This window comes from Parambassis ranga, chromosome 15, assembly GCF_900634625.1.
Source record: "Parambassis ranga chromosome 15, fParRan2.1, whole genome shotgun sequence".
Classification (NCBI taxonomy): domain Eukaryota; kingdom Metazoa; phylum Chordata; class Actinopteri; family Ambassidae; genus Parambassis; species Parambassis ranga.
This window is the reverse complement of record NC_041035.1, coordinates 2633026-2655516: the sequence shown is the minus strand read 5'-3', so window position 1 is coordinate 2655516 and position 22491 is coordinate 2633026. Positions and strand designations below refer to the sequence as shown.

Sequence of the window (22491 nt, the reverse complement as noted above, 5' to 3'; positions counted from 1 at the left end):
CTTCCAGTAATTTAAATTGCCACTTGTCAATGTCACTTCATGTCTTTTCAACCTGACTGCACTGTGCTGTGCTGCCAAGTCACTGCCACTTCATCAGCATTTGACTGATCTCTTTGTAAATTGATGCAAACCTAAAGAGCAATCCTGGTAGTAGTTGAGGTGATGAGCACTTTTAGCCTTCTGTTGGTAAGAGGTGAAAGTTCAGGACCATTCAGTGCACCTGGGGTTGGATTGTGTTTCCAATGTCAAACATCAACTTCCAAACTGAAGACCAAGATGACTTCTGATATGTCACACCAGACTGTTCACACCAGTCAGTTAATTATTATATCAAGTACAGACTTCAGTGTGGGCTTTATAAAGTAGCTAAAAGGTAAATGTTGGTCCTGCCAAGAGGGAGAACAAAGACGCCAGACAAGGTCACATTCCCGGAGTTGAAGGGACCACGGACATTTCAATTCTCTGATCCCCCCGGCCAGCGACTCTTCAACTTTATAAGCCCTTGGCTAAGAATGAATAAAAAGTAATCACATCCAGGGACGTGCCCTCATTAATACAAGAGGCACTGACAATGAAGAGGCAATTAAAATTCTTCAAAGGGGACCTATTATGCTCATTTCTCTATATTTCTATTCTCGGGGCTCTATACATCACTCACAGTTTAAAAATGTTTTTACTTTATTTCTTGCGTACAGTAACTGTTATATAGCCCATAATTAGCAGCCCATCAAACAATATCCAGTCTGGGCCCCCCTCCACAGAAACCTACTCCCTTCTGATTGGCAGTTGTTTTTGTGAATGGATAGACACATGAAGTCAGGAGATAACCACAGACCAAAGAATGTAGGCTAATGGAGACATCAGCCTTTCTCGCCAGAGGTGGTTCAGACATTTCCTGTATCTGTGTCACATGACTTGTGTAACTGTCCCGCCCCTTTAGGACACCTCCTGCATCTACTCAGTGGAGTCAATACTTTGTTGGATCCTTGTCTGAGTCTTAGAAGTGAGCTGACTCATTACTGTAAAGCTAAAAGTAGCTACTTGGTTGGTAAATTGTGTAAAATATGTCATTTTACCAATAAAAATTAAAAAATAAAAAATATGGTATGTACCTTTACAATCCAATCACATTACACAATGATGTTTTGATCCACCCACAACGTGTTAAAGTCACCTAACGGCACCAATCATGAATTATTCTCGTTGAGTGTCCCAATAACTTCCACTACTTTCCTATTTAACACACACAGCTAGTATAGAAGATGTGTACAGTTTACCCTACACTTGTAAGTGTACTAACCCTTTGTTGAAACAATGTGATGATATATATGGAGCAGAGGCTTAGTGGTGAGAGTACATCTTTTCCAAGGGGTTTTCATCGTTTTTGTAATGACAAATGAGTAGCTGTTTAAAATTCACATAAATCTGGCTTGCTCTATCTTCTTACCTAAGAAGATAGAGCAAGCCAGATTTATGTCAAGACACGTGTCTCGGAGCAGCGTCCAGGTGCGCAGATCTACCTTTAATTTAAACAGACCATCAATCATCTCCTGGTAATCTCACTGACTGCTGCATTGACCTTCACGTACCTCCTGTCCCAGCAGCAGTATGGGAATTAATCACAGGCTCACAGTGCAGCTAACTGGTTTTATATTATGTCGAGTGTCTTCTATTTACCCCCTTTTTTCCCCCCTGGATGCAACCAGCAGGAAAACTAGTTCACAATTTACTATCGCTGAGCCGTAAATCCAGAGGAAACCATGGGTCACAAAGAGAGAAATGAGGTCTGCAAAAAGCCAGAGGAGGAAGAAAAAGAAGTGCTGATACTTGCACCACACTTTATTTAGTATCAAGTTGCTCAGAAAATAACTTCTGTGCACTGAGGAACACAAGTGAGTCATCTCAACGTGACGACAACCATTCATATTCACAGATCCTGGGACGAGCTGACTATGAGGGCAACAGCACAAAATTTAGTAGCAAACTGAGAGGTGCATTTGCAGTTTACAAATAAGTTAATGTGAAAGGAATAACCAAGACGGTCAATCTAAGATGATCCAACATCCTAACATTTAAATCTCATAATGGGTCAAATTTCAATCCAGTATTCAGATATTGGATTATTTTCCTGAATACAGGGTTTATAAACTTTCAAGCACCAGTGTAGAATTTGCTGCAAATCTATAGCAAATAAAGTGTATGTTTATATATATATGTGACTAGGGATCAATCCCCATACCTGAATTTGGATATCTGCCGATACCAATACAATTCCGATACCAGAGCTCTGATTGCTTTAATGTTATTATTAATTTATTTTTGTTTTTTTATGAGGCTGTAAGAAACTCCTGTTTACAGGCAAGTATGAGATGTACGAATTTATGCATGCATGTCCCAAAAGGTACCGTAACTTGAAGTAAGTATAAGGTCAGAAATGGAAGTCAGAAAAACAACAAATCCTGTTAACAGAAAAAAAAATCCCAGGATTTCCAAGGGTTTCAAATTGACTGTCAATATTTGTTAAATCCAAGACAAGAATAAAGAAAAACACTTTTTTTATTATCTTATCTTATACAGCCCCAGATGGGCCACTTGAACAGTGGTGGTTGTTCTATCCCTCTGAGCACAGGTTACATCTGCTGCGCATTCATAAATCACGTGCTTGCAGTTGAAACTCAGACCTCACCCGGCAACAAGCAATTCGAAAGCACAAACATGGCTCATGGATCAGACATCTCCACAGGTTGTATTGGAAATTCCTGATCCATGAATTGCGTTGGTATCGGAACTCAATACTGATACCGGATCAAATCGGCATCATCCCTTTAATGTAGCATGATGAAGCAATGAGGCAACTGAAGCTGTGAGAAAAGTCAAAAGAACTGAAGAATAGAGAATATATGCACACTGAGGCCGGCTGAACAGAGTGGGTCATTAGCCCTAAATTGATATGCAGGATGGTGGGAAATTACTTCTGTCTTCAGGCTTTAGTGTCTGACATATGACAGATAAAAGTACAACCCTAAATAAAAGTTTTTCTACGATCATCCTATACTCTTGCTGGAGTTCAGGTCAATTTTTATTTTAAAATGATATACAGACAGTTCAGTCGGTTTATACTTGCTGGGTTTTCAGGAGCAGACAGTTAACATGAAGCTGCAGACACAGTTCTGTGGCAGTGCACTCACCAGATGCCCAGGATGACGGCCTGCTCCTCCGCACTGAGGTCGGGCAGATTGTACTGATCTGGCTCCGCTAAATTGATCTGATCCAGCAAGGTGTCATCGCCCAGGCTGTAGTCCTGTAAGCACGGAAACACACTTAGTGTCAGATGTGCACACATATGCATATCATAGAGCACAATTAAAACAACAAGAGAGCTGCCAAGGGAGGAGGCTATGGCTACAAGTTTTACATTAAAACTACTAATGGAAGTTGGATGGATGTGCTTACTGTTTAGAGGGTCAATTAAAAATGGTTGATGGTTGATGAGAAGGCACAGTTGAATATAAGGACATGTGGTCCTGATAAGCTGAGCTTGAACATCTTATCCAAATGTGAAGCATCTAGACTTCAGTTCTGAATGATGCATGACATAACAGCCAGTGACAGTCAACTGCATTCCTCTGGTCTCTCGCTCCTAACCCCACACTGTGACAATGTGGCTTGGCACCAACAACAAGAACTCGGGATCAGACACGCTTTCAATAGAAGGGCCAGAGAGTGCCAAGTCCAGTCAGACCCACAGCGACAGAAATGGCCCAATTTCCCTGCTGGCAGTGGTTTTGATTGGCCGGTGATGAACAGTTCCTTCTTCGTGTCTCTCTGCTTTCCTTCTATCCGTTTGAGATAGGAAGCCAGGAGCACTGCTTAATGACAGCCTTGATGGAGCACATTTACTCCCCCCCTCCTCCAGTAATGAGGGCATTAGTGGTCTGAGCACAGCACAAGAAACTGGACCTGGGCCACAGCCATAAGGCAGAGAGCTCCATGGACATACTCCAGTAAAGGTTTGGACGGTCTCAGATTATATATGTATATGGAACCAAAGTCTCCAGTTCTTTAACTCCAATATTTCAGAAAGCAACTGTTCTTACTATTTCAGTTTGTTGCTACAAAGTAAGTCAAATCTGTGAAATGTCCCTGATCTATACTGTGAATTCTTTTGTTTAAAGCAGATTGTTTAAGGCCAACAAATTGTACAGATTAAACAGCAAAATAATGTGACATCAGTTATGAGTGCAAATATCAGATCTGTCTAAAAGTGGTACAATTTATCATTAAAAATGTTTTTAACAAGTGTCCATTTCACAGGCTTAACATTGGGCAGTCTACTCCCGAGTGGAAACATACGGAGCTCCCCTGTGACACCATCCTCCTTCTGCTGTGGAAGAGGATGGTGTCACAGGACAGATAACTTCTTTAGCATCTTCTGGAGACTGGATATCCTACTGGCACATCAATGTAACTGGACACACCAGATCAAATGGAGGTACATATAAGGCAGGTATATCAGATGCCTGAAAAACCTCAAATGGGGGTTTGGATCCAACTCTTCTAGCAAAGGTGACTTAGATCCCTTTCCTCACCTATTGTCATAAGCGCTGGGAAATTACTGACAGAATAAGATAAGTCCAGCAGAGGCTCAGTGTAGAGTCACTGCTCCTCCACATAGAGAAGAGGCAGCTGAGGTGGTGTAGATACCAGGTTAGGATGCCCCAGGGCACTGCCCATTAGATGTGTACAAAGCACATTCATCTGGGCAGAGACCCCTCGAATTTGACACATAAATGAGCATTGTCACACAGCCACAGAATGAAAAGTATGAATTACAATCCGATCAGGCCAAGAATACATCTGAAACCAAGAATCTGCTGTTATGTGCCATGTGGCTTGTTCCCAAAGTAGACAACATGCAGCAGTGGAAGGTAAATAAACCTGCTGGGTGTAAGCACACACTGTAAACAACTAGAACAAAAGGAGTCAGCAGGGGGGTTGATTGAGTGTGCAGAAGTAGACAGAGGAAACGCAAAGGAGGGCTAAACGGGAGACTTATGAGGTATGAAGAAAATTAGAGTTTGTCTCCAGGTGTGTAATTTAAAGACCCTTTGAAAGCACATTTTTTTCTCTGCTCTCTCCATTGGGACTGCAACCATCATTTCTTTTTTTCTGCTTGTTGTTGTGTTTTGGTGTGAGCGTGTGTGTCAGCACACAGTGACTGGCGTGACCAGCACTTCATCATGAAGTGGTATATATACTCTGGGCAGTGAGTGGGCCTCTGATCATGCTGCTTTGCCAATTGACAAGATTCAGAGCAACAAAATGTTTTAAGATTTTTCATAGACACGTGTGACAAATGTGTTTTCTGTCAACTTTGTTTACTGTATTGACACTTAGGTGTAACATTGACTGTGTGTTTGTGTGTATGAATGATGTATAGCTGAATTCAGGGTATCTACAAATGTTCAATTTAAACTTCCAGCATCCAGTACAGTTAGACAGATGTTATCAGCAACAATAGTTTGGAATCACACAAAGTTTGAATAAAATGACCAAATGATCAAATTCCATACCTTGAAGACATACTGTGAATATTATGATGCTGTTTATGAGCACAATTTATAGTTTCCATAGCAACAAAACTGTTTAAATCAAGTTTTTGTTGTTAAATATTTTGTAACTCAATAGCTGAGTGGATATGTTGCCACTAGTAACAATATGTTCTAAAACTACAATGCTTGCTACATGTTTACTTTCTCGTGTCAACAAAAATTACATACACTACAGAAGCTGAGGGCCCCAGGCTGAATGTGCCCACTGATCCCAACAGGACATGAATCCACAAATAAACTCAACAAGAAGAATACAGAAAGAAAGGCATGTGTCATGCACAACAGTTCGCTGGATCACACAGATGTAATAAGCTTCAAATGGTATTAAAGGTCCAGAGGTAGACACCTCCCTCTGCTGATGATGCTGGGTATTATAAAGTATGTTTCTTTAAAGTCACCAATTAGGAGTCAGTCACAAAATGGTTTACAGTGTAGGCAAAATCAACCTAATTAGGAACCATACTGGAGAGTACAGATTAACTTTGTGACTTTAAAGGTGACACCAATTTTTAACGGAAGTAGAAGAAAATAAATTTAAAGGTTCAATCCATCATTTATCATCACGTGATAAATGAGAGATAAGGTTCTACGACAGGTCACTTTAACAATTTAACCCCAACAGGATTATGTGGTCCTACCCTGTCAGAGCTGTAACCATAGCAATGACCACAGAATGGCTGAATTTACCAATTACAATTGAGCTTTAAGAATAATGCTTCTCTGGCAACAATGCTGCCAGGTGTGCTATGGTTCACCTGCTTGTGTTAGCAACCTCTGTTGGCAATCTCGGCATAGATAGCCCTGTCTGACCCACACAGACTCTCAAACTGACTTTTGACCATGTTTGAACCTGACTGTGCTATCATTCACACATACCAGTTATGTAGTAAAGTAAACAAGGTGTTGGAAAGAAAACAGCAGAAGATCGTACCTTGGGCAGGCTGTCCTGAGGTGTGGGGGTGGGTGAGGCCTCATCAATTATCAGATCGGGCTGATTTTTTTTCACCTCCAGGATGAGCTGAGCCAAATACTTCTGCTGGAAGCGAGTCCGTTTGCCAAGAGCACCTGGAAGACATCATAAAATCAGCTGTTACATCCAAACTCTTTGTGAAATGAATATCCTCTGGTCATTTTCAAATTTTGAATTCATTAGCAGCTAATTAGCCTAGCACTAGCAAGGAGACTGGTTTCCTATTCAGCATGCATCGTAGGCCTTTCCTTACCAGTCATGTTGATGTTGAGTCCAGAGAGCTCCTGGGCCTTCTCGATGTGTTCCTTGGCTGGCTGATACTCATAGTAGGTGAGACAGGTGTAGACACACTCCAGGTGGAACTGGATAACCAGGTTCCTCTGCTCAGACAACACATCCTGGCACCTCAGCACTGTGAGAGGACAGAGAGGAGAATAAAACTACACATCATGCAGCAACTAGAGGGGAGAACAAACCATCGTTAAGCACCGAAACCCGCAGTTCCTCCAGCAACCACTTGAGGCTGTCTACATAAGTGAATCACCGGATTATTCTAAGCTTCCCTGATAACTTCCTAACTGCGTCCAAGTTACCCATCCTTGTGAATAGCCATCCGCTTTCTTCACAGTCCCAGCCCAAAAAAACAGGCCTTGATGTGGCTGGTTAAAAAGGACAAAGCGAGCGTGGAGGTAATGCAGCTGTATCTTATCTGCTTCTCTGAGCTGTGCTGCTACTCCTCTCTCTTTCCCTCTGATGTGATTATTAATTCGGGAGATCATCCTGAGACGGGCGGCAGAAACAAAGCTGTGAGGTGGTGTATAATTCATGATCAGAAATCATACACTTTCATCCCCATTCAACATTAATGAGGCTGATGGTGCCCAAAGCGAAGCAAAGGGAGAGAGAGAAATTCACATGCAACACCTCAGTGTCACCTTTAACACCGACCGTTTCACACTGCAGGAAATCGACTCTCTGAAGGCTGGGTGACTGTCCATTAGACGGTACAGAACACACACACACCAGTGATTTTACAAATATTTAACCTCTTCAAGAAAAAGTACTTTGGCTTCTGGCTCACTGCAGTACTTTACATTTTCATTAAGAATTGAACAAACATATAAAGGCTTTTCTTTAGCTCTTTGCAATATGACCACCAATGGTTCTGGGTCAGCTCTTTGTCTAAAACTCTCAACTATTGATGACTATCGATGAGCTTAAGCATTATGACAAAATCAATACTTTTGCTTTTACTTGCCCTTTTCTACTTCCTTGTGCAACCAGCATTAGCATTGCTTTTTTAAAATGCAGCATTTCATGCTATGACACACATGCACTGATGACGCCTCCCTAAAGTAACTGCATTTACTACACACACATCACACACCTGCCGAACCAGCCGAAGGTGCTAACAGCCAGCGGGCATGGAGAGCTGCCGGGTACTGGGCAGAGACAGCTGGTGGAGTCCCTGTCTGCAGCGACCATGTTTTTGGATGACATTTTGCAGTAAAATTTTGGGCCACATGTGGACAGACTGACTGCTCAATACAAACTTGATGATGTACTTTGTTACTAACGGCAACGCTACTGTGTGAAAAGGCAGGTTCAGGTTTATAACCTTCTGTCCTTACTGCTTTTTAACTTCACTCTGATCCCTTTGAATGACTGCTTTTACCAACAAGCTAACAAGTTAAGGAACAGTAACTTCTGACTCACTGTTGTAATTTTGTACATTAATAAGATGGATAAGCTTAAAGGAAAGAAAATACTGTGCAATAAGTAGAAGCCGAAGGGACAGAAAAAGAGCCAAATCCTGTGAGGAAAACATTGTTCTTTTTCTTTTATACTAAAATTAGCCACTTGAAATATGTAAATTACAGTGTGATGCTTTCTAAGGACTATCTATCTTTGGAGATATTTATAGGTGTGTTTATTCAGGCCCTGCTTTATAAATATTCAGCTACGCTTTGACACTCTCAGCTTCTTTTAAACCGTGAACAGACTTATCAAAAAAGCATTCATGAGACGTGCGTGTTCAACATGGACCCTGAATGCTGCAGAGAAGCTAAAAAAAGCAAACAGCAACTTCTCAATACTCACAGTTAATTGAATTGTGAAGTGTGACAAAAAAAGAAAATTAAATTCAGCAACAGAGTACCACACCAATCTGAAGCAAGACAGACGTCATGGCAGCAGCACCTCTGAGCTCTGTATCGTGGGGAGAAAACAGATCGCCTCTGTTCGTGTCACCTATAACAGGATTGTGTGGCCAACAGCTCCTGGAATGTGGATTGGACTGTTTTGTTGCCTGCTAGCCCTTCACACTCTGTTAACCATCACACAACAGACTGCACTCCAACAAATAGCACTCTTCCCTGAAAGAATAAACTCCAGCAGCGAGCTCTGAGTGGAAAAAGCAAACAATAAATACATAAACAACAGCCCGTTTGGGGCTTTGCTTTTTAATCTCACATATGCAAAGGCACAAAAAAAAAATCTATAAACCAATTAATCCAACACACTTATTCTAATGGAAGTAAATGAACTTCATGCTATTGCTATTGTATTGCAAATAAAATACACTACATTCTGCCTCTCCAGCTAAACATGAAAACTTGCAATCACAATATTTCTGTCAAAGTAAAACATAAACACATGTGTTGCATGGTTAAACAATATGATCCACTGCATCTACTCAGAACTGTAAACACATCATCTGTGAAGACTCTCATTCATCCAGGTCATGTTGTATCCGAGAGTCCAGTGAATATTTCAGCCTGATGAAGACTAAAGTATGAGGAAGATAAAAGAAAAACTGCGCAGAAGAACTGTGTGAGAGAAGATGATACTGGACAGTGATAAATATGGTTCTAATTTTCATGGCATTTAAGGACAAAGTGATCCCAATATGAGGGTCAAACGTCACCGTGTACTCATGTGTGTAACTTAATGTTTAAAACTATTGAATTGATCTATCTATTGATCTTATTCTAAATAACCAATTGACTGTACTCCCCCTCTCTCTGCTACTCAAAGCTCTGATGGTTGCCCTGCCTTACCTCCCCTGAGGTATAAGTTGTGGTGGTAACAAAGACAAGGAACACTCTACCAGTAAGGAGGCATGCATGGGCAGCAACAGCTTCTTTTCATTTTCAGACAGCATGTTTGGAACAGGGCTGAACCAAGGGCTATACAGATGTAGTACTTAAAGCAGAATAGAATAGAATAGAATAGAATAGAATAGAATAGAATATACTTTATTAATCCCTTTGAGAAGGTCCTTCAGGGAAATTCGGGACATGCCGGCAGGTTTGATTTGATGAAGCCAAAAATTAATTCATCAGAGCCACACAAGAGCCGTGGTACTTAAATGCATCATGAGAGCTTGGCATAAAAATGTAAGCTAGTCTAAGCAGAATATCCTGATATTTCATGAAAAAAATTTAGATTAAAGTAAATGTAAAAAAAGAAAAACAATCTTATCATCAACATTGAATCAGCAGCTGGTGAAAATACAGTCGAGCCAATAAAGTTCAGATGTGAACCTCGGTCACTTATTGGATGAATGAAATGAAATCAAGAACAACTATACTGTGAATTTAGCCAAAGTAAAACACAATAAATGTGACCGCAGAGTGCAGGTGGCAAATGAACATACGTAGAAGAAACAGGCTGACACGCTGTGTGTGTAGCTGTTCAAATGATCCATGAAATCCTGAGGATAACCCACAACATAAAACACACACAAATATCCATGGATGTTGACAGACCTTTGTCCATGCTGCTTTGTGCCAAGCTGAGGAGCTGTGGAGAGCGGGCCTCCAGGATTTGCTGGTGCAGGTTGACATAACGAAGGGTCCACCAGGGCAGCAGCTACACACACACACACACACAAAAGTCTGGTCAGGGTCTAAGTTAACAGGACCTCTGGTCTACATTAAGACAAAGCTAGGATCTATTGGCAGTATGCATGAAATGCTAGTGTTGAGTTTTATTTTAAATTAAACTGCTGTTAAAATGCGGTGAACAATGTTTTCTTTTTTGTCAGATAACATTTTTAATGAACTTCTACATATTTTTATCTGGGAGCACACTGCAAAATAAAGATGTACTAAAAATGGAGGCAAGCATTTTTCTTTTCACTTTGATCTGAATGATGAAAGATACATTTGGTTCAGAAAGTACATGCTTAGCTGAATAAAAAACACACACACATTAAACGCTGATCCCAAGGCCCCTTCAGTACAAATAAAACAGCAGCATTCCGAGTGCTGCGTGCTGCTGCTAAGTGCTGACCACACACTAAAAACAGCCAACTCCTTTGCTTTTTACATCTGACCAGAACAGAAAGCAGCAGAAAGAGAGAAAAAAAACGTGGATATCTTGCAGTCATGTAAGTGCCACATTTCCTCTTACGCCCAAACCTTGTAAAAAGCTTATATAACTGACAGAGCTGGGGTCAGGAAATGACTGCTACACCATTCTCCTTTATTAAAAAAATAAAAAATAAAAAAAAACAAATGAAAAGATGGACATTTTGCTGTTATCCATTATTTTGCATTGGAGTTCTAGATTATGGTGGGCACCATCTTTTTGTTTGGTTTCTTCAAATAAGTGCAGGGTGTTGCCTTTCACACTCTGGAAACAGACCCGCACACTAAAGCATGGGCTAATTAAAGGGACAGCTGCCCCCTAAAATAAATATTATATATCCCCTGTGGTCTGCAATGCTGCTTATCCAACATAACTTTGGTTTCAGTAGCAAGGTTTTTTAAACTCTTTACTTTTTTACCTATATAATGGAATAAGATGGCACTTAGTATGTGGTACTCATAGCACCAACAAATACCACACTACTCCACAACCAAAACTGCTTAAGTCTGTTTTGTCTGTTGTTAAGGTGTTCAAATTGGAGCCAAAGAAAACAAAGAAAAGGAGAATGAACAGAAACACATGAACAAACAACAAGAAACACTGAAGAGAACACAGCTATTAACAGAGACGGACTGACAAAGAGGAGCGCAGGACATGAATACAAAGAGGGAAACGCACACAGGTGACAACAAAGAGGCCGAGGCAGGCAATCAACAAGGTGGGAAACATAGGAGGGATGAAACACAAAGAGGTACACAATGACAAAAGTAAAACAGGAAAACAACAGCAAATACCATTGAGTTTTTACTGTATTCTTATTAAGTGTTAATAATAAGTATCATACTCCAGTTTCAAGCCCCTGTATAAAGTCTGATCTTGGATGTGGTGCCTGGAATAAAAAAGGGAACTGCAGCTAATGGAAAGAAATTAGACAAAACTGACCGCTCAAATCCTGGTACTGTAATTCAGGGGAAAGAATACACATGATTTATATATTGTAAAATTATCAAAACCAGAATAAGACATTGACTGGAGAGACACTGAAGCATGAAATAGTGAAGAAACAGAGTCTGTTAAGAGGCTCTTTCTTAATAAGAAGCATGCCTTGCAGCACAGTTTCAATGAAAAGAAAGCCATTAATGCAGGGCTGAGACCACACAATATCAGCCTGAGCAGTAAACTGAGATGTCACACACATTCTGTAGCGCCATCCTCAGCTATTGAGTCACTCTGACATATGTAAAATACCCAGCAGAGCACTGTGGCATTAGCAGAAGATACAGCACTGTACGGTTAGGATTCACACAGTGCATCAAAAAGGGTAGCAGTACAGTAAGACATAGGCATGGATGCCCGAGAATGTCCCAGCATGATGCCACAGGATCTCAGTATCCCTTTCAATTTGTAACTTTTTTTAACTGCAAGTCCAAGTAGCTCTGACCGATCTTCAAAGATCACCCAAGTCTGCCAAGGTTTCAGCAGTGTGTTGGTTTAGCTTTGCTTCAGTCTGCAGAAACGCATTAAGTATTTCCCAGATAACTATAATGGCAAAATGACTCACTAACCACACTAAAATATCATCACCCATCTGTATTCTACCTGCCTGGACTCCTGAACCTGACCACTTTTGGGTGACAAAATGAAACATCACTGTGAAAACTGAATTTTATTCCATAACATCAGGCAGGTGTCTTGATCTGAGATAAAATACACTGTGTTTTACCTGGAGGCTGTCCATCATGGAGGAGCACTTGATGAGGATGACCCTGGCCAGCAGGAGGAGGATGGGGTTGGCCACCAGGCTGTACACGGACTCCCCATCCAGAAGCAGGCTGGAGTGGATGGCCTCAACCAGCGTGTGGGACTGTCAGACAAAGACATTGAAATGATTGACACTGAAGTTATTTTTACCACTTCTGATACGTGACTACACATTAAAATTCAGTATGGTCCACATCAACAGAATCAGTGGAAACTCTCAAAAGGTTTGTATTGTTTGTCACAGTGGAGAGATCCCCAGTCTGGCACAGCTTTTATTGACCTCATGCGGTGTAACATGCGGTTAATAGCTGTTGATGCGCAGGCTTAAATGTACCTTATGGAGCTCACCATATAATTGCAGCATCCCTCTTCCATTCCACTTTATGTATTGGACAGGCCTGATTATTACATCTTCACTCTAGCCCAGAAGTAATTAAAACATGTCTCAGGATACAGTGACTAATGCACTACTGTTAGACATCCATTCATCCATTGTCAGCTGTGTATCCATATCTGAGCCATTACACAGTGCAGTCAGGGCAGCCTCTGTTTCTCCATCCAGCTCACACAGTGCCCATCCCAGATGGGATGTAATATTCTGCCCAGGGTTCTTTTCTTTAAGGGGGATCATCCAGGGGCTACATGCACAAGAAGAAGTCCTGTCTGTGATTGTGAACCCAGACACGCAGTGAGCAGAACTCATTTCAGCTGCTTGTATTCATGATCGGAACCTTTCTGCCACAAAGTCTCACACATAAACAAGAGCCGGGAGAGAGCCGGACTCCAGGCTCAGCTTCCTCCTCACAATAATTTTTCCAGCAGCAATCCTGACCCGTCCAACCCAAACTATTCATGTACAGTACAAGGTATACACACATTATTTATGAACATGGTCTGATCAGTGACACCACAAGATAATGATCATGCATTAGAATCATCCTCATTATTTACAATAGCTACTTCCCAGGTTTCCCAATCATTATTTAATTAAGTGTTAGTATTTACAAGGTGTTTGTAATTACACCATAATTACATGGTGTAAGTAATTACTACAGCCATTTAGAAGATTTGCTGTCCTTCACAGCAGTGCATAAAAACCCCAGCAGTAACCACAGCACTAATCAGACTGGTTACATTTCTCTAAGCGATTCTACTTCTCTGCTTCATGACAACAACACTGCAGTGATGTCATCTCTTGTAGATCTGCAGATTATGTAATTTTATCATGGAACCAAAAAGGGAGAAGTACGTAAAACATGATAATTTATCATAACCTATCATATATAATACATTAAAGGTAGGGTAGGAGATTTTGAAAACTCAGTGAGAGTCTGCCATATCTCAAAAGTAAACACACGCCCCTTTCTCTCAGAGATCACCCCGAAGCCACGCCTCCAATCACATGGACGTGCATTACCTCAAGACGAGCTGCGGTCTGTGACTTCGGCCATCATGCACATATCTCTCTGGTGCACGCAGAGCAGGAAGAGAGTGACAACCAGCCAATACTCCGCGCAGGGTCGTCCCGGAGGATGTTTTTAGCGTTTTATAGCTTCCACAGATGATTAATATTCTTTGTTTTAATGTGGAACTGCCAAACTAATCAGTTGCTATGAGATTGTAAAGAGAAGTTACACTAATTTAACAAAAAGTGCATCAGAATGAAATCTCCTACCCTACCTTTAATTGTATAGTTTAAATAGGGTATCAGTGTGTTTTCGAATGTAGCGTCAGAAAGCTTAAAGCATACTAATTGGCATGAGGAGTTTTATTGATTATGCAATTTGTGAAATTTAGCTATAAAGGCTAAATTTGACCACACACAAAGACAAAAAGCACATGAAAACATAAGCAGAAACAAGCAGCAATAAGGTAAACTGGAGGTTATGGCTATAACCATGGTTCTCTGATTAGCATGAGTGAGTGTCTCACTATGGGAGAACGCCCCCTGCGTGATCCCGACAGAAGCTTTAATTACACTACACCAGCCCTTGGGGCTGGTATCAGTGACGTCTATGTCAGGAGGGACCGCCCTCCTCCTATATAATAGGCTGACATAGCTTCAGTCGCCATTCAAACAAGCTCACCTCTTCCTCGCTTCCATAGCAAGGAGGGTGGTCTGGTGAGACACTCACTCATGCTAATCAGAGAACCATGGTTATAGCCATAACCTCCAGTTCTCTTTCATAGCATTCGTTTCGTGTCTCACTATGGGAGAAATACTGACTCCCGGATTGCCAGACATGCCTGTAAAAATGACAACTGTCCCAGAGGGGCCTCACGAAGAGTGGGTTGTACCCCGTGAAAACCCTACCCCAAGAACTGAATGTGCCAGGGTTGGAACTGTAACATCCAACTTGTAAAACCTAGCAAAAGTGTGGGGTGAAGCCCAACTTGCAGCTGCACAAATTTCCTGGGCTGAAACCCCCTTAAAGAGAGCCCAGGAAGCAGCAAGGCCCCTAGTGGAGTGCGCACGCAGACCAGCAGGAGGCGGAAGACCTTTGGTCGTGTAAGCCAGAGCAATAGCCTCCACAATCCAGTGGGAAAGCCGCTGTTTTGAGACTGGCTTGCCCACACATGGCTTAGCCCAGGACACAAACAACTGGTCACTCTGCCTAACACCCTGAGTCCTGTCCAGATAGGTCCTTAGTGCACGGACCGGACACAGCGTATGCAGACGCCGATGCTCCTCAGAGGAGTAAGGCGGTGGATAAAAAGCAACCAGCTCTATTGGGGAGAGAGACCCAACCACCTTTGGGATAAAGGCTGGGTTAGGCTGCATACTGACCCTCTCGCCCCCTGGTGAAAAATGGGTACAAGCCTCGTGCACAGACATGACAGGCATGAACCTCACCGACGCGCTTAGCCGAGGCCAAGGCCAGGAGCAGCGCTGTCTTAAGAGATACCACCTTCAAGTCCACCTGATCCAGTGGTTCAAAAGGTGGACCAGAAAGAGCATCCAGCACCGTGGGCAGGTCCCATGACGGCGTAAGAGACCTAGATACCGGCAATTTACGTCGTGCACCTTTCATGAACTGACACACCAGAGGGTGTCGACCCACAGATTTACCATCAAAACCAACATGGCAAGCAGAGATTGCCGCCAGGTACACCTTGATGGTTGAAAAAGATTTTTCCTTCTCAATGAGGTCCTGCAGAAAGGATAAAATCACCCCCACAGAACACTGAAAAGGAATGGCCTGGGACTCCGAGCACCAGCTCTCAAACACTTGCCACTTAAGCCCATACAACTTCCTAGTCGATGAGGCCCTAGCACATTGAATAGTCTCAATGACACTGTTTGGGAGTCCTGTTGAGTTCAGGTTAAACCACTCACGGGCCAGGCCCACAGAGCCAGCCTCTCTGGGTGAGGGTGAAATATTTCCCCTCGTGCCTGGGATAGCAGGTCCCTGCGTAATGGCAGCTGCCAAGGCGTGCCCGCCAGAAGCTGGTAAATCTCCGCCATCCAGTGTTTCGCTGGCCAGTGCGGAGCCACCAGGATTACGACCAGCCCCTTCTCCCTCACTCTGGCCAGAGTTGGAGGGATGAGAGCCACTGGGGGAAAAGCATACAGGAGAGCACGTGGCCACTCGTGTGCCAGTGCATCGATCCCCAGCGGAGCCACTCGGTCGTGCAGGGAGAAGAACAGCGGACACTGGGCATTCTCCGCTGACGCATAAAGGTCCACTGCCGCCCGTCCATACCGCAGCCAAATCTGCTTCACCACTTCTGGGTGAAGTCTCCAGTCTGCATATAGAGGGATCCCCCTGGAGAGTAGGTCCGCCCCGCAATTCAGTACGCCTGGAACATGAGTCGCTCTCAGTGACTGAAAGTGCACATTGCTCCAGACTATCAGTCTGTGTGCCAGCGCATGCAACCGCAGAGATCTCAAGCCTCCCTGCCTGTTGATGTAGGCTACCACGGTGGAGTTGTCTGTCCTCACTAGGACATGGTGTCCCCGCAGCCAGGGGAGGAAATGTTTTAGAGCCAAATGAACAGCAATCAGCTCCAGACAGTTTATGTGGGTGAAGCGCATGTGAGGGCCCCACTTCCCGTTCACTGTCCTCCCTTCGTGTGTAGCACCCCAGCCTGTGAGAGAGGCATCTGTAGAGATCACCTTCCTGGCCGAAACAGTTCCCATGGTAGCCCCCTGGGTCAGAAACCTTGGGCTCTTCCACTGGCGCAGAGCCAGTGAGCAGTCCACAGAAACCCTCACCCGTCGATGACCATCTCGGAGAGGATCTAGGCCAAGGGAGGCTACCCAACGCTGAGGCCCTCTCATGTACAGGCGTCCCAGGGGTATCACCACCACAGACGAGGCCATCAGGCCTAACAGCCTCTGACACTGTCTGAGTGTGACTGTGTTGCCCCTGTGAAACAGTGCAAGGCATCCTTTCATTGCCACCACCCTGTCCTGAGACAGGAAAACTCTGCCTTGGAGAGAGTCCAAAGTCAGGCCTATGAAGGTGATGCACTGAGAAGGTGTCAACATGCTTTTTTCCATATTCAGGCGAAACCCCAAACTCACCAGATGTTCCCTGAGAACATCTGTATGGTGGGCCGCCTCTCGGGGTGTAGAGGCTGCGACAAGCCAGTCGTCTATGTAAGTGGCCACGCGGATGCCTCTCTCCCTGAGTGGGGCTACAGCTGCCTCTGTGCATTTCACAAACACTCTGGGACTCAATGACAGGCCGAACGGCAGCACCATTAACTCGTATGCTGTCCCTCGGAAGGCAAACCTGAGAAACTTCCAGTGTGGAGGATACACTGGAATGTGGAAATATGCATCCCTCAGGTCGACAGATGTGAACCAATCGCCTGCCCGCACGAAACGCAGCAGAGAGGCGTGTGTCAGCATCCTGAATTTGTATTTCCTTAAATAGTGGTTCAGGGCTCTGAGGTCCAGGATGGCCCTCATCCCCTGCCCCCCCTTTTTTGGAACCAGGAAATACCTCGAGTAGAACCCGCTGTGGGCCTCCTCGGGCGGGACAACTCTTATTGCTCCTTTCTCCCTCAGAGTGGAAATTTCCTCTAGGAGAATGTTTGCGGATTCTCCCTGAGCATGAGAGAAAATCATCCCTTTGAAATGAGGTGGAACGGCTCTGAATTGAAGTCTGTAACCCTTCTGAACGGTTCTCAACACCCATTCTGACCGTGTGCAGGCCGCCCAATTCTCTGTGTGCAGAGAAAGCGGGCTGACCGGCAACTCTGTCATATGTGGTACGTTGGCGCCCTCTTGAGGTCGAGGTGCGTAACACCCAACGCCCATCCGCCCCGGTGACTCCTGCCTGCTGCATGGAGGTGCCCGGGCGGACCGCGTCACAGCCGCGGGGATGTTGGTCCCCGCGGGCTGTGTTATAGCAGAGAAGATAGTTGTGTGTCTTAACATATCTTTTTTCTGCATTTTTTTCATAGTCATAGTCAACAGCGCCCTCGGCTCTCTGCCTGGATGCGCATTGGACTGTTTTATTACAGAGTGCAAGACAGAAGTGCTTGTGCAACACTGAGAATGCTGTCTGTGTTTGTTGGGCACTCGAACGTGAACACCGGCCCAAGTGCTGCACTCTATGCGGGCAACGTCCCGCAGAACCCGCTCTGGAACTGAGCTGGAGAAGGGCAGGGCGACCCGTTGGGGGGGCAGCCTGGGTCGGCCCTCCACCTGGGGAGAAGCGGTCAGGCCTGCCGCTTCCTCTTCCTCACCGTCGCGGTAGCGGGTTGAGGTGGTGGAGCGGCTTGCCGAGCATGGGGAGACTGCTTCCTAGCCCATGGGTTGCCGGCGCTTTTAGGGGCTGGAGGGGCTGCCTGCGTCTTGGACACCTTGGGGATCCGATAAGCAGGAGCCGGGAGAGAGACAGCCTGAGCATATGACTGACGCGAAGTGCCGGGAGTAACAGGTGGAGCCCTCCTCGGCAGGCAAAGTTTCAGCGCCTCATCATCTCTCTTTTTCTCCTCACATCTCTTCTGCATGGAGGCAACAGCCGAGCCGAAGAGCCCATGAGGGACGACCGGAGTGTCGAGGAGCTCCTCTTTCTCCTTAGTCGTGAGGTTGGTGAGCCCCAGCCAGCGCGCTCTCTCTTGCAGGACCATAAGACCCATGGCTCTTCCCGTGGCTTGGATAGCCACCTTGTGGAGGCGAAGGACGTGGTCCGTAATGACGCAGATTTCTTCCCACAGGGAGTTATCTGGTTTAGCCGTCATGTCCTCCTCTAATTCCGCCTGGTAGGCCGTCAGGATAGAGGAGGCGTTGAGAGCTCTGGCCGACAGAGCCGCCGCCTTATAACACTTGTCAGTGAGGCTGGACTGAAAGCGGTCTGTCTTGGAGGGAAAAGATGAAACCGAGGAGGACAGGGACGTCTTCGGGTGAAGGTGTGTCGCTACCAGCGGCTCAATGGGAGGTATTTGGCGGATGCCGTTAGCCTCCATCCCCTCGCAATCCAACAGGGAGCTCCCCGAGATGGGGTGTTTCTCGCTGTATGGTTTAGCTTTCCACGTAGCCGCTATCTCATCAAGCAGCTCTGGGAAAATTGGCAGCACTTGTTTCCCCGTCTTCTTTGCTTTGGGCAGCTTCTTGCCATCAAAGCGAGACCTGACTTCCTCGGCTTGAACCGTGGGCCACGGGATGTTGAGCCTTACAGCGGCACGTTTGCACATGTCCTGCATGTCGAGATCCAGGGGAGAAAGCGCCGAAGGGATTTCTCCCATCGCGACGCCCGGCTTTGCAGCCCCGCCGGTGACGCTGAAGTTAGTTTCTTCTTCGTCACCGTCTGATAACAGGAGCTCGGAGTCGGCAGACTCTCCCTCCTCGTCATCAGCGTCTCGTCTCGGGTCGACACGGATAAGGCTCTCCCATCCCTCCTCTGACGGGAAACAGGAGTCTGCAGTCTGGTTAACTGCGTCTGCCCAACTCAGCCCGGGCGGCAGCGCTTCAGCCGCCCCACCCGACATATCCACCCCGCCTTGCGGCGAGGCTGTCTCCGACAGCAGTGGGTCACCGCCGGACAAACTAGCCTGGCGAGCTAGCCGTCGGCGGAGCAACTTGCGTGGGAAAGCAGCGCAGTGGATACAATCGTCCGTGGAGGACATAGCCGTCTGCGCGTGAGGTACGCCCAGACCTGCTGCACACACGGGGTGAGTGTCCCAGCTAGACATTTTATTGCCGCAGGGGCAAAGCTTTGGGCTTTTCCCGACTTCAGCGGGGTTGTTAGCCGTGGCCATGACTAGCATAGGGTTCAAGGGCGCTAGCGTTAGCTTGTGCAGCTACTGGTTGTGTTCAGGGAAATATGGCTATTTTCCTGGCTAGCCTGTGATGAGGTATCGCTACCTGCTGTGGGTATTATTAGCGTGAGCTGTATAGTGGTATTGCTACCTACAGACGATGCTAACGCACCCGCTGTTAGCAGAAGTATTGCTACTTCGGCTGTGACAAGTATTGCTACTTGAGGCAAGAGTATTTCTACTTTCACCGATAGCGTGGAATAGTATTTCTACTATTCTTCAGCTGTGAAGCAACCGTGTCGTGTGGGACCAAGCGCCCGGTGACCGAGTTTTCACTCGAATCAGTGGGCAGTTTAGCTAGGCACCCAGTAACACAGTTGTCATCAGGCTTCTGTGAGAAGCGAGAAGAGGTGTTTGAATGGCGACTGAAGCTATGTCAGCCTATTATATAGGAGGAGGGCGGTCCCTCCTGACATAGACGTCACTGATACCAGCCCCAAGGGCTGGTGTAGTGTAATTAAAGCTTCTGTCGGGATCACGCAGGGGGCGTTCTCCCATAGTGAGACACGAAACGAATGCTATGAAAGAGAACTGCTTTAGTGGAGAAGAGGCCAGACTGTAAGATGTCAGCACACTTCATATTTTCATAGTTGTTCTACAGACTGTAAAGTGGTCCTATTTGTTTGTGTCCAGCTAGTTCATGTTTGAAAAAATCATGGCGTTTACAGCTTTATAACACAGCATGATTTTAGAAGAACAGCTCCCTACGTAATGTTCCCTAATGGAGGAAGAAGTAAAGCAGCGCTTAATCTGAAGCTGAGACAGTGGAGTCACATACAGTGATGAAGTGCTACAGTTCTACAGAGCCTTTCTTTCTGTGAAAAAGCAATTCACTTTGAACTGCCATTACCCAGAACCAGCACCTGGTTCACAATGTTGCAAACATGACCAGATATTCTCTGAAGAAAATGATAAATAAAAATAATTAAAAGATATATAGGAAAAGGAAATCCATGTCAATGAGGCTGAAGTGGACTAAACCTTCACATGACATCGGCAGTGCCATGTTTGTCCTCCCTTTCACCTGCGCTGCCACGCATGTATGGATGACCTGCTTTATAACACAGGCTCCTTGGTGTGACAGCACAGATAAATCACTGATACCAAAGGAATTACTTCGATAAAAGAAATGGCCCTCACTCCTGGTGTAATGGCTGGGTGAAAAACACTATTGTGCTCGCAGTGCCAAGAGGAAGCAATCTCCTCAACCCGCTGTAATTAGGACCCCAGAGATGCTTCATTAAGGAGCACCGAGCCCGTCTACAGCGCTCTGTGGTTCTGCTCCACTCATCTCACTTTGTACATGCAAAGTGTATAAAGTGAGCTGTAACATTAAGCTCTGACACACACAATACCGACTATGTTAATTATGTATAACACAATCAGAACAAACATTTCTACATGGTTTAAAACAATAATTTAAAATGGCGGGAATGATTATTTTTCTATTGACAGATAGGGGCCACAGATCAACAAATGAAAAGATGGACATTTGGACATTTTGCAGTCATCCATTATTTTGCATTGAAGTTCTAGATTATGGTGGGCACCGTCTTTTTGTTTGGTTTCTTTAAATAAGTGCAGGGTGTTGCCTTTTAAACTCTTGAAACAGACCCGCACACTACAGCATACTACAGCATGGGCTAATTAAAGGGACAGCTCCCCCCTAAATTAAATATCATATATCCTCCGTGGTCTGCAATGCTGCTTATCCAACATAACTTTGGTTTGAGTAGCAGGGTTTCTTAAACTCTTTACTGTTTTTATCTGTACAGTGGAATAAGATGGAACTTAGTATGTGGTACTCATAGCACTCACAAATATTATACTACTCCACAACCAAAACTGCTTAAGTCTGTTATGTGTTAAGAGTTTAAATTGGAGTTAAGCGCAGACAAAAAACAAAACTTAGTGTTTTGGGTAAGAACAGACAGGGAACTACACATGACCTGCTTCAAAGCATACATCGGCAAACATCACTGTCTGCTCAAAAGAGTAGAGCTGGTTACATACTCCATGAGAACAAAGAACTTTCTTCTCGCTGTTGGCATTCCCACTATAAAATCACGTCATCTTGTTCTCGGAGTGCCTGTTCTGCAGCTCAGTGGTGTGCAAGAAAAATTGTGTTGAAACGAACTTTTTTTCCTGTTTCTGCCACCTGGGGAGCGAGAAGAAAGTTCTTTGTTCTCGTGGAGCATGTAACCAGCTTAAGCTGGCAGCTATGCACTATAATATAAGATGGAGCTACGTTATGGCAGAGTGAGCAAAAACACAAACTAAAAAAAAAAAAATCAGAGGATCCTGCTAACGGAAACGAAAAAAAGAAAGCGAGTAACAGTGTACAATGCTTGTGTGGATGCATAGCTTTAAGACGTGCTGCACATTAATGGCACCGTTTCAATCTGACGGCAAACACCACAAAGATAAACAAAGGTAATCACCCTTAGCACTCTACTCAAACAGCAGTATGTGTATGCAAGCAGGTGAATGAACGATATC

General features: G+C 44.7%; 1 protein-coding gene across 1 annotated transcript in view; it reads right to left on the bottom strand.

The window, feature by feature from the left end:
* Positions 1-22491, bottom strand: part of ttc27 (tetratricopeptide repeat domain 27) — a 67743-nt gene that overhangs the window by 35388 nt on the left and 9864 nt on the right. The window contains exons 4-8 of the mRNA XM_028423757.1: positions 12680-12820; positions 10353-10455; positions 6836-6994; positions 6544-6677; positions 3189-3301 (exon numbers count right to left, since the gene is read on the bottom strand). Coding sequence (XP_028279558.1) covers positions 3189-3301; positions 6544-6677; positions 6836-6994; positions 10353-10455; positions 12680-12820 — 650 coding nt within the window. The remainder of the gene's footprint in view (positions 1-3188; positions 3302-6543; positions 6678-6835; positions 6995-10352; positions 10456-12679; positions 12821-22491) is intronic.